General features: G+C 56.3%; 1 protein-coding gene across 8 annotated transcripts in view; it reads left to right on the top strand.

The window, feature by feature from the left end:
• Positions 1-4,697, top strand: part of SYK (spleen associated tyrosine kinase) — a 114,879-nt gene extending 110,182 nt beyond the window's left edge. For all 8 annotated transcript variants that reach the window (XM_027766122.1, XM_006162937.3, XM_027766116.1 and 5 more), the window contains one exon: positions 4,145-4,697. In XM_027766122.1, the coding sequence (XP_027621923.1) occupies positions 4,145-4,217 (73 nt within the window). In that variant the 3' untranslated portion in view covers positions 4,218-4,697. The remainder of the gene's footprint in view (positions 1-4,144) is intronic.
• Positions 4,698-10,230: the final 5,533 nt, after the last annotated feature.

Below are 10,230 nucleotides of genomic sequence, written 5' to 3' on the forward strand. Positions count from 1 at the left end.
TGTGGAGAAGTTTTCGCTATAGGGCACGTGCGCTCGCCAGACAGAGAGAGACATAGAGACAGAAAGCAAGAAATCACCCCCCAGGGGGGATGGTCACGCCGCAATCCCTTCTCCTCCATTCTCCTCTCGGGATATTAGGCACGCACGCACACACACCCGGTGTGAGTTTAAGCCACTGGGTCCGGGACTCGAACTGCAGTCCACTACATGGGAGTCCAATGACATAGCCAATTACGCTAACTGCTGGTCCCGAGCCGGTCTCTTCTTGGAGTGCACTGCAGTCAGTAGAGCAGTCTAAGAGAACCTTCCTTCCCAGTGCATTCCCACCTGGGGTTCAAGATTCCAGGGAGTGAAGTTTACAGGCTGCCGACGCCCCAGGCCGCACCATTCAGGGTGCTCTTAGCGAGTTCCACCAAGGTGTCTAGGAATCGGCCCCGTGTGCCGAACCTCAGTCAGGTAGACAGGGGACAGTGGCCCACACTTCCAGACTTAAGTGACAACTCTTTACCAATCTTTTATGTTCTTGCCGACAAAGCGATAGTTCTGAAGGTCAAAGTTTTTCTAGTAGCGCCTTCCAATGGGAGGAGGTGGGAGATATCCAGAGACAAGAACTTACATGAGGTAGTTGAATAAAAAAAAAAACAAAAAACAAAAAACAAAGTCTCTTGGCTCATGACCAGGACTCAGGAGCCCCAGAGCTGGTCCGGGAGCCTGGGTCATCGCCTGAGGCCCAGAGTCTCTGGACTTACCTCGTCACAGTTCCGGGCGTGGTCCTGCAGGGACATTAAAGCCCAAGCCCTTGTGCTTTGGAAAGGGAACCAGATGTCCAGAGAGCTCCAGGAGCGGTCCCCCCAGGAGGCAGCGTGTAAGCCAGAGGAAACACTGGCCCAGGGAGAAGGGACCCAGCCAGGGAGGCTCTGTCACAAGCGTTTTCCAGAGTCGGTTCATGGTCATGGTACTTAGAGACGCTCGTGGTAAAAGCCCTTACAGATTCAGAGAAGGTGAGACTCTTGATCCCAAACAGCAGTGTCCAGGGCCTCTGCCCTTGGTGGGGCCCAGTGCATAATGGGAAATCCCAGGGCAGTCAGGATTCTCTGAGAGCCAGGGAGGATCTAGATGCTGCTCAAAATTCTGTTTGAAGACGACAAACCCAAAGGGATGCGCGAATTACCAGGACTGCCTGTGGCTCCTCTCCTGGCCTCAGCCCGGCGTCTGGTTCTGAGCAGCCCTCCCGTAGCACCCCGGCTGCTCACAGGCCTCACTGCCCACCCCACTGTGTGCTGGCTGCCATCCCAGGGCCCACCGCCAGGGCCAGTGAGCCGCAAAGAAGCCCCAGCCCATCCTGTGCCACCTTACAGCCGAGGGCGGGGCGGGCAGGCGGCACACGCCAGGCTGCCAAGTCCCTGTGTCCTGTCGTGTGCTCTGAAAAGGCGAGGAGTCCAGTGGGAGCAGAAACGAGGGGACGCTGGCCCGGGGGAGGCTGCCCGGGTGTGGAGCGTGTCAAGCCCTCCCAGGAGGAGGCGGTTGCTCGGTGGTCACCCGAGCACAGAGCAGGCCAGCGCGTCCAGAACCCCAGACGTGCTAGGCCCCGAGGGGACTTGAGCTGGTCACCGGGGACCCTGAGCGATGCTGGGCTTCTGAAGTTTCTGCTGTCATTTTCATCGTCCACAGCCACTTTCTCCGAGGGGCTGGAGGCAGATGATGGTAGGCAGGTGGGCTGGTGTGGAAGCGGCTGAGGTGAAGTGAGTAAAGAAGTCGCTCCCGGAGCCCACGTCCGAGTTGTCCTGAGCCGTGTGTGTCCAGACCTTGCAGACCGCAGAGGACTGTGAGGGGAGATGTCAGTGGGGAGGGAGCTCCATGAGGGTCACGCAGGCCCAGCAGTGATGAGGCTCCGCCCCACAGTAAGGGGAGCAGGGCGGCCGCCCTTTCTGGGGTCTGCGCGGGTTAGCCTTGGGAAGTGGGCTGCAGGGAGAAGCAGGTGGGCGCCCAGGCAGTGGAGCAGCTGCTCGTCTTTAGTGCAGGACAGACTTGGGAGTGACAGGAGTTGGTGACAGACGGCCCGTGTGTGTGACATCCTCTTCTTCCTTCCTGAGGCAGGAGCTGAGTACGACACCTCGGGGAGGGCCTGGGGAGGAGGGAGGGCAGCTGCCCTCGTGGCATTTCCAGTCTGCAGGCTGAGCGTCAACACCAGAGCGAAGCCCTTCGTGTTCAGGGAGAGCAGGGACACGGGTGACCGCGAGCGGCTGGTGCACACTGCAGGGTCGTCCCCTTCAGCGAGCCGAGGCCAGGCTCCTAAGCTGCCTCCTGGCCCTACTTGGGATGAGTGGGTTCTTTTAACTTTCTAAAAGTTTGCATGAGGCGGGGGCAGAGCAGAAGCCGCCGTCTAGGTCGGGCAGCGGACATGGAGGAGTACGGGTAGGAAGCCGTGCACCCAGTGCTGCCGAAGCCCGCCTGTGCTGTCTAAAAAAAAATGTGCTGTCTTCCCGGAGGCGGCCTCTCCCGCCAGTGAGAAGGGCTTTCCTGGGAAACCTCACCAAGAGCCTGTTCTGGCTTTCCCACACGCCTTCATTGGCTGCTGGCTGCTGGGTGTGCTCCCGGCTCCCTTCAGGCCCTCGTGGGAGCAGAGCGCCATGTTTGCTAAGAGGATGAGGTGTTTCAGGAACAGGGTGGAGGCTGTCCCTTGGGGAGGACCCAGGTTTTTCTGTGTGTCCTGCATTCCTCTCTTGGCCACCCTGTCCCCTCCAACACACAGCATGGTAGGCAGAGACGTGCCCCGTAGCAAGCCCCCGGGAGGCCTGTGTCCCCAGGTTGGACCATGGCTGGCCGGCTGTGCTGGTTCTGTTACGGTTTTGCTCACCGCTGAGAGCTGTAGGTGAAACTGCGTTTTGACATTTGCCGAACGCACTTCAGTTCTGTAAAAACCTCTGTTCATGTAATGTGAGTGGCTCTTGGTCCTCGTGCTGGCCTGCGACCGCTCCCGTACGAGCTGACACCATGCGAACTGGCCGTCGGAGGTCCAGGTGGCTGAAGGTGGAGTTCCCTGCAGTTCAGTCTCAAGTTCTAGGTCACATATTCGGCGACTTTACCCACTTGCAATTTAGCTAAAACGTTTGCAGAGAAAAATCACTTCTAAGTGGGGACAGGTTCTTGAGTGTTTAAGGAATTCTTGCTTCCAGCTGGTCCTTTCTGAGGACCCACGTTAGAGAAAGCAGACGCCGGTCAGTGTTTGCTCAGAAACCACAGGTGGTTAAACCGTAGTTCACCTACTTCAGCCCTTCACTCAGCGACAGGACGGATGTTGAGACGGGCCCAGCCACCGGGGCGCAGAGCCGCCGCACAGTGCTGGAAGCCAGGTGGAGGGTGGGGTTCGGATTCCGGGTTGGCCTGAGCACACGCCCCCAGGATCCTAGCTGGCTGGAGGCTAGGGCAGGGGTAGGGGGAAATAACAGCTTAAGACCCTGTCAAGAGTGAATGTCTGTCTGTCTCTCTCATGAAAGAAAGAAACTTTGAAAAAAGAAAAGAAGACCTATGGTAAACAGGGCCTGGGGCTGTGCTGCTGCCATGAGAGATTTTGAATTTAAATATGAGGCTGGATCTTCAAAAAGTTCATGGAAAATGCATAGGCTGAAAAAACTATCTGGTCTTAAAAATGGTTTTGCACCAAAATAAAGTTGTGCTTTCTATTTTCCATGAATGTTTTACAGTACCCTTCTGAGAACCCATAGCAACGGCCCAGAACAGAACCAGAGCCGTTGACTGGGGCTTGGGGAGGAAGAGTTACGGTTTTGGCCTTATCTTTTCTCTTAACCAGATTATGAGTCAGACGGAATGGGCCTGCAGAGCATGGCTCGACTAAGTACGTTCAAACACGTGCGCTTCGTTATAGTCGCCAGGAGACAGCCCCTGAGTCAGGGTTGAAATATTCTGAGTTCTAGTGCAAAATTTTCCCACCTGGGAGGCAGACGCGAGTCCCTGGGGGAGCTTTACTTCTGCAGGTTTGGGGTGGGCAGGCGGTTTAGTCACCCCGGTGTTAGGGCACAGGGACCACACGGGGAGCCCAGGTCTGGGACAGCCACAGGGGCGCAGCCATCGGTACCCTGCCTGCTGCTCTCTCCCGCGGTAACGAGCCCTCTTCCCTCCTCAGGGTGGAGAACCGGCCTGGGTTTGTGGCGGTGGAGCTGCGGCTGCGTAATTATTACTACGACGTGGTTAACTGACAGCTCCCGAGCCTGTGTGTGCCCTCCATCTGACGGCAGCCAGCAGATACTGAGATGAAGTGATCGTTGTCCCCTCCCCTCTGCCAGCTGGGAACGTCCCGGACTGCTCCTCGCCGCCTGACTGGACACGCCTTCACCGCACAACGTCCCAGGAGCGGGATCGAAAGGGCCCTGGGAAGCCTTTGTTTTTCTTGTCTATGTAGCTTTCGTGACTGGTCATTTATAGGACCTGCTTCTAAATTCCTTTGGATTCTTTCCAGTTGTTCGGGTCCGATCCAGGCGGTATGGAGCACACTCACCCGACACAGCCTCTTCCCAGGGTCCGAGGGTGCAGTGAGACCTGAGCGACTCCGGAAATGGTGCGCAGAGAGAGAACGGTCTGTCTGCCTCCAGGACATGGCTCCGGCAGCCTGCAAGACCGATCCTTGCCACTAAAAAGTGCTTTGAGGCTCAAAAATAAATCAAGTCTGATCAGTGCCATTTTTGGAGCATGTAGCCAGTTAATAAAGGGGGAGGGGGACCCGGACACTGCTTTTGCTGTCTGTGTTATGAGACAGGAGACATGTCTACATGAAAAACGAGGAGTTCGGTTTTCCCCCTGAAAGCCTCTCCTGCAGACTGCCTTGAAGACTGTACTTGTGTGGGGACTCGTCGCTGAATTCTGCACTAGGAACACGGATGCCCCACGCCTGACATGACAGCGTGCGTTGTCATTGGCTCCATCATTGTCCTGGATGGAGAGAGTAGAGGCAGCACTCCTCCCCTCTCCTGTGTCTGCAGTGAAGGACAATGTGGTGACCAAAGCCAGCCAAAGGAGAATGTCTAAAGAAGTATTCATGTGGGCCAGCTGGTGGCATAGTTGGTACGGCAGCCGGAGTTCTGGACCCACTGGACTCAGGCGTGTGTGCCTCTGTGCCCAAAAGGGAAGATGGAGGAGAAGGGATTTCAGTGTGCCCCCCCCCATGAGGAGTGCTTTCTCACTTTCCTATCTCTCTCTGTCTCTGTGTCTCTCTAGCCAGTGCATATGCCCCTTGGCAAAATTAAAAGGAAAAGAAGGGACCAGCAGATGGTGTAATGGTTACATCACCAAACTCCCACATAGTCGACCACCGTTTGAGTCCCAGACCTGACAGCTTAAAGCTCATGCCAGGTGCATGTACGTGCATGCCCAAAATCCCAAGGGGAGACTGGAGGGGAGGGGATTGTGGCATGGTCAACTCCCCAGGGGGTGATTTTTTGCTTTCTGTCTCTCTGGCAAGCACATGTGCCCTATAGCAAAAATCTCTCTTAAAAAAGGAAAAAGACATATTAATTCATAGTAAAGCCAAGAACCCCAACCTCCATCACCATTAGGCCTTGTTCAGTGTGACTTTGGGTTGAAGATGCAAACCTGAGAGTTACTCTTAGTCCCCAAGTCTTAGCTAATCCTTGACCTGATGTCCGATGGCATGCAAGTCTCACCAGCTGTGCCGCTTTAGCTGGTGCTTTTGTTAGGCTGAGGCTTCTGGAAGCTGAGACATTCAGCCAAAGTTCCTACATCAGTAGGTCCGTGTGAACTCAGACTCCCCTCTTCAGCTACACCTGTGTGTGTTCAAGTGCACATACGGCCATGGACAGTCGAAGATGTGGAGGAAGACAGCCATTGGTGCCTTCGTTTTGCCAAAAGCCCTGAGCTCTTTGTAGGACTCGAGACACTTGCAGACTCGGCCATGCATTTCCAAACGTGCTGCCCGGTGGCTTCGTCATCTCGTGAAGGAGAAGACGTCTGTGCTTAACGTGCTGAGCAGATTCTCTGGGTACATCCAGGGTCCTGAAATGAGAGGCCAGCGACCAGATCCCTGCTATCCCTGTGAGAAGGGGGGTGCCGGATTCGGCAGAGTGGTGACGCCAGCCGGGAAGGGCTGCAATGCGGAGCTCTCCGTGTCTGTCTATTGTGTCTTTAGTAAAGGCCTCGTGTTCTTAGGACTAAGGGGACACAGGTGCGTGAGTCTCTCTCCCTTATTTCTGGAGTGATTTTCCAGCCTCTGTAGTAGCACCCTGTCCCCACACAGCAGCCTGGGAGTGACAGACATTTGGAATGCAATGGAGCAAGAGGAGGCAGGGCCTCGGCTCCCCCCAGAAGGCCCTTGGTAGTGCAGGCCCTGGGTGCAGAATCCCCACTCTGGCCACAAGAAGCCCATGAAAATTGTGTCCACGGTCAGGACCTATTCTCGTTCGCCTGTGTCATAAGGCAAGGCAAATACAGAAAGGCGTCCTGCCTGAGGAAGTGGCTATAATGTTGGAAGGGGCTGCCTTCGCAAGGCGAGGGCAAGGTCTGCAGGCTTCTCGCTGAGCCTCTCGCTCGGCCCAGCTCCACGCACACTGCCGTTGGTGGCTCCGACCGTGTCTTTCCCTGGGATCTGGGGTTGCTCCATGTGCCTGCCCTGCTTAGCAGGAAACACAGACAGACAGACAGACAGACCGAGGCCTCCGAGGCCTGGCCAGCAGCCTGTAGGCTGCGATGTTTCAAATGCCCTGTGCCCAGCAGGACCGAGTACTTCGTAACAGGAAGCAGTCTGCCCAGTGTTCGGAGTCGCTGCAGGGTGCTGTCACCTGAGGCTGTGCTCCCCGCCACCGCTCCCGGCCTTGCTCATTGTGGGTGTGACTTCACATTGACGTTGGCCCTGGATTTCAGTCCCCAGACCGCACCTGGATTCCAGTCCTCCGGGCCTCCCGAAGAGCCTGCTCATAGCACGTTCTCCGTGCGTTTCAGAGAGCCACGTTTCGTCCCTGGACTTTTTAGAACTGATGTGTAATGGGAATGGAAATGAGTGTGCGTGGGTTTCATGAACACTGTCCAGATCCGATAGGTGTGCCTGCCGATAAACAGTACTGAACAGCGCCGTGGTTTTCCAGCGTCGCGTCCCTGCCATGCCCTCGAAGGGCGGACGGAAGCAGGGTGCTCGGAGCCCTCCGCGAGCTCCCCCACCCAGAGGAGGCCTGCTGTGGGGCAGCGGCTGGGCCTGCCAGGGGAGAGGGCGGGCCCCCGTTCCTGGGCCGGGGTCTGCCCAGCGGGCTCTTGCCGGCCCCCGCTCGTTAGGTAGGCCAGGAGACCCGGAAATCCGCCTGCGGCCAGAGCAGGGTGGTGGGTTGCCCTTGTCTGTGATGGCAACTGGAAGGCCATTGGGACAGGGAAGGAAGGGCCATAGAGCCTGATCTCCTATTCTAAAGGAGGTTACATATACACGTACACATGTGTGCATGCACACGATACATATACACATGCATGCACGTGTGTTTGTGAACATGTGTATACATGTACCCACACCCTGTGTGTGTAAGTGCGCATGCATATATGTGCACAAATGCATGTACATGCATACACACCTATATGCACGCACACACAAGTACACAGCACATACATTCATATATACACCACACAGCACACTAACATGCACACACATACATATACAGAACACCATTATATGCTGTACACAAATGGGCAATCCATACCCATCATATGCACACCACACTGAACAGTACTCCCAACAACCACTTACAGAGTGGTGTGGGAAGGGGCCTGCAGATGGCATAATGGTTATGGTGGACTCCCACATGGCCAAACATGGTTCAAGTCCCTCACCCAGAGACTTGAAATGCCAGGCACATGTGCATGCATTCCCAAAATCCTGAGAGGAGAATGGAGGAGAAGGGATTGTGGCATGGCCAACCCCCAGGGGTGATTTCTTACTTTCTGTCTCTCTCTCTCTCTGTCTCTCTAGCAAGTGCATGCACCCTATAGCAAAAAAATCTCTCAGGAAAAAAAAAATGTTCAGTGTGGGAGCTGGAAGTTGGCCTGGCCCAGCCCGGCAGTAAACACAGCACTGTCACTCAGGCCACAGATGGACTGTCCTGACACCTTGAACACGCCAGCATGTGCCCGTGACCCAGTCCTCACTGAGAATGGGGGGACCCTGTTGGGTGCTCTCTCTCTATCTCTCTCTCCCCCTCTGCCTCTGACTCTCTTACTTATGGGAGAAATAAATAAGCTCAGCGTGGGGCAGTGGTCCTACCCACAAACACACTCCCTGTGTACGCCTCTCCTCTCCCCTCCCTGGGGGCTAAACTAGAGGCCCCTCCTGCTCGAGGGCCCCTGCTCCTGGGGGCTGAGGCAGAGGCTGAAGGAAAGGATGAGGAGGCGGCCGAAGGCTCCTGGGGAGCCCAGACATGGGGTGACCCACACTGCAACAGCCCCTCGGCCACGGGGGCGACACAAGGGAGACTGAAAATCTGACCCAGGCAGCCACGTGCGGGGCTCCAGGTCAGGCACCCGGACTCCTAACCTCCGCCCCAGTGGCGCCGAGGCTGACATGCACAAGTGCCAGGCTCAGTGGCCTTGCTCTCACGCTGCCACGGCGCTGCGGCCTGTGCCACGCGCACTGTGCCCCCATGAGAGGCCTCAGCGATGCCAGCCGGTGCTCTGTGATGGCTAAGGGGCCAGCCCCTGACGGGACCTTTGCGATGACGCGCTACTGCACAGACAGTGCGGCGTGGCCTTCCCTAGCGTGGGCTCGAGCAGAACGGGGTGTGGCCCTGCCTGTCTTCCCGAGAGGACAGGTGGCCTGAGAGCTGCTTGGTAAGCACGTTCTCGTTTCAGGGAGGACGCATTTTGGAAGAGCAGGAAGGAGACGGCGGGGTTTGGGATTGTCTCGGTTTGGGACACACACCACAGTGTTCGTGTCCTTCTCCTGGACACTGGCTGGGGGCCTCACGGTGGAAGTCAGCTCCTGCCACAGGGACAGCTAGTCTTACTGGGTCACCGCGGGTCTTGGCTGTCCCCTGCCCAGCAGAGGCCAGGAGCGTCAGCCTCCTTGCACATGGCTTCTCTGTTTCCTGAAGTCCCCTGTCCCAAAGCATCCCAAGAGAAACCTGAAAGGCTTTCGCAGTGTCTCCCAGGGCGTGGTTTGGGGCGGCAGAGGTGCACCGGGCAGCTCGTGGGCTCCCTCGTCAGGTAGCTTTGAGAACAGCCGGGAGCAGCCCGGCCTGGCGACCTCCACAGGGGCCTAGTGAGAGCACCAGGAGTATTCCAGTAGGTGTCTGCGTAGCTTTTTCCCTTGTTTTTGAGAGAGATTTTTTTGCTCTAAGGCCTGTGCTCTCCAGAGAGACAGAGAGAAATAATGTGAGAAATAACCCCCCGGGGGGATGGCCATGCCACAACCCCTTCTCCATCCTCCTCTTGGGGTTTCGGGCACACACGCATACGTGCCCGGCCTGAGTTCCAAGTCACTGGGTCTGAGGCTCAAACTCAGCCAGTCCTGGGGGACTCCAGCGGCTTAACCACCACCTGTCATCCCCACCCCCACCTTTTCATGACGCCTCCGACTATAGGACTGCTAGGCACCCGTGAGCATGGCAGAGCTGGGGACACTGCACCTCGGGACATTTGAGAGGGCCCGATGGTGCAATGCTAGGCATTCGTGGGAGGCCATTCGGTCCCCAAAATCGTGCCGAGAGCCTCGTCGCCCATGTTCTTAACTGGGAAACCAGCCCTGTTCTGTCAGTTCTCAAAGGCCACTTATTCATGCAGGCTGTGCCCTTCCTCTCTCGCTCTCTCGCTCTCACTCTCTCTCCTTCCTAACACTCGCAACAGGACACCCACAATCTTTAAAAAAAAAAAAAGAAAAGAAAAGAAATCATGGCATTTTGATAGAACTGAAAGGCTCAGAGTACACATTTTGATGTTTAATTTCAGAAAACTCACTGCTTAAAAAAAAGTTTCTTTCGTGACAGTGAGAGACAGATAGAGAGGAGAGAAAGTGAGACAGACAAGCACTGTGCACAGTGTTCCTTGCCACGAGCCCTCCCGGCCCACTAGGATGGCCGGCTCACAGGTCTGGCGTGTGCATGCGGCCAGGGAACAGGCCGTCAGCCTCCGCCTGGGTCCAGCATCGCCTGGGCAGTACATCCGCACCATGCAGCTGGCCCTGAGAGCTCTTTCTAAGGGTACTTTGTGGTTTTGCAAAACTAACTTGGA

This window comes from Tupaia chinensis, unplaced genomic scaffold (genome assembly GCF_000334495.1).
Source record: "Tupaia chinensis unplaced genomic scaffold, TupChi_1.0 Scaffold141173_1, whole genome shotgun sequence".
Lineage (NCBI taxonomy): Eukaryota > Metazoa > Chordata > Mammalia > Scandentia > Tupaiidae > Tupaia > Tupaia belangeri.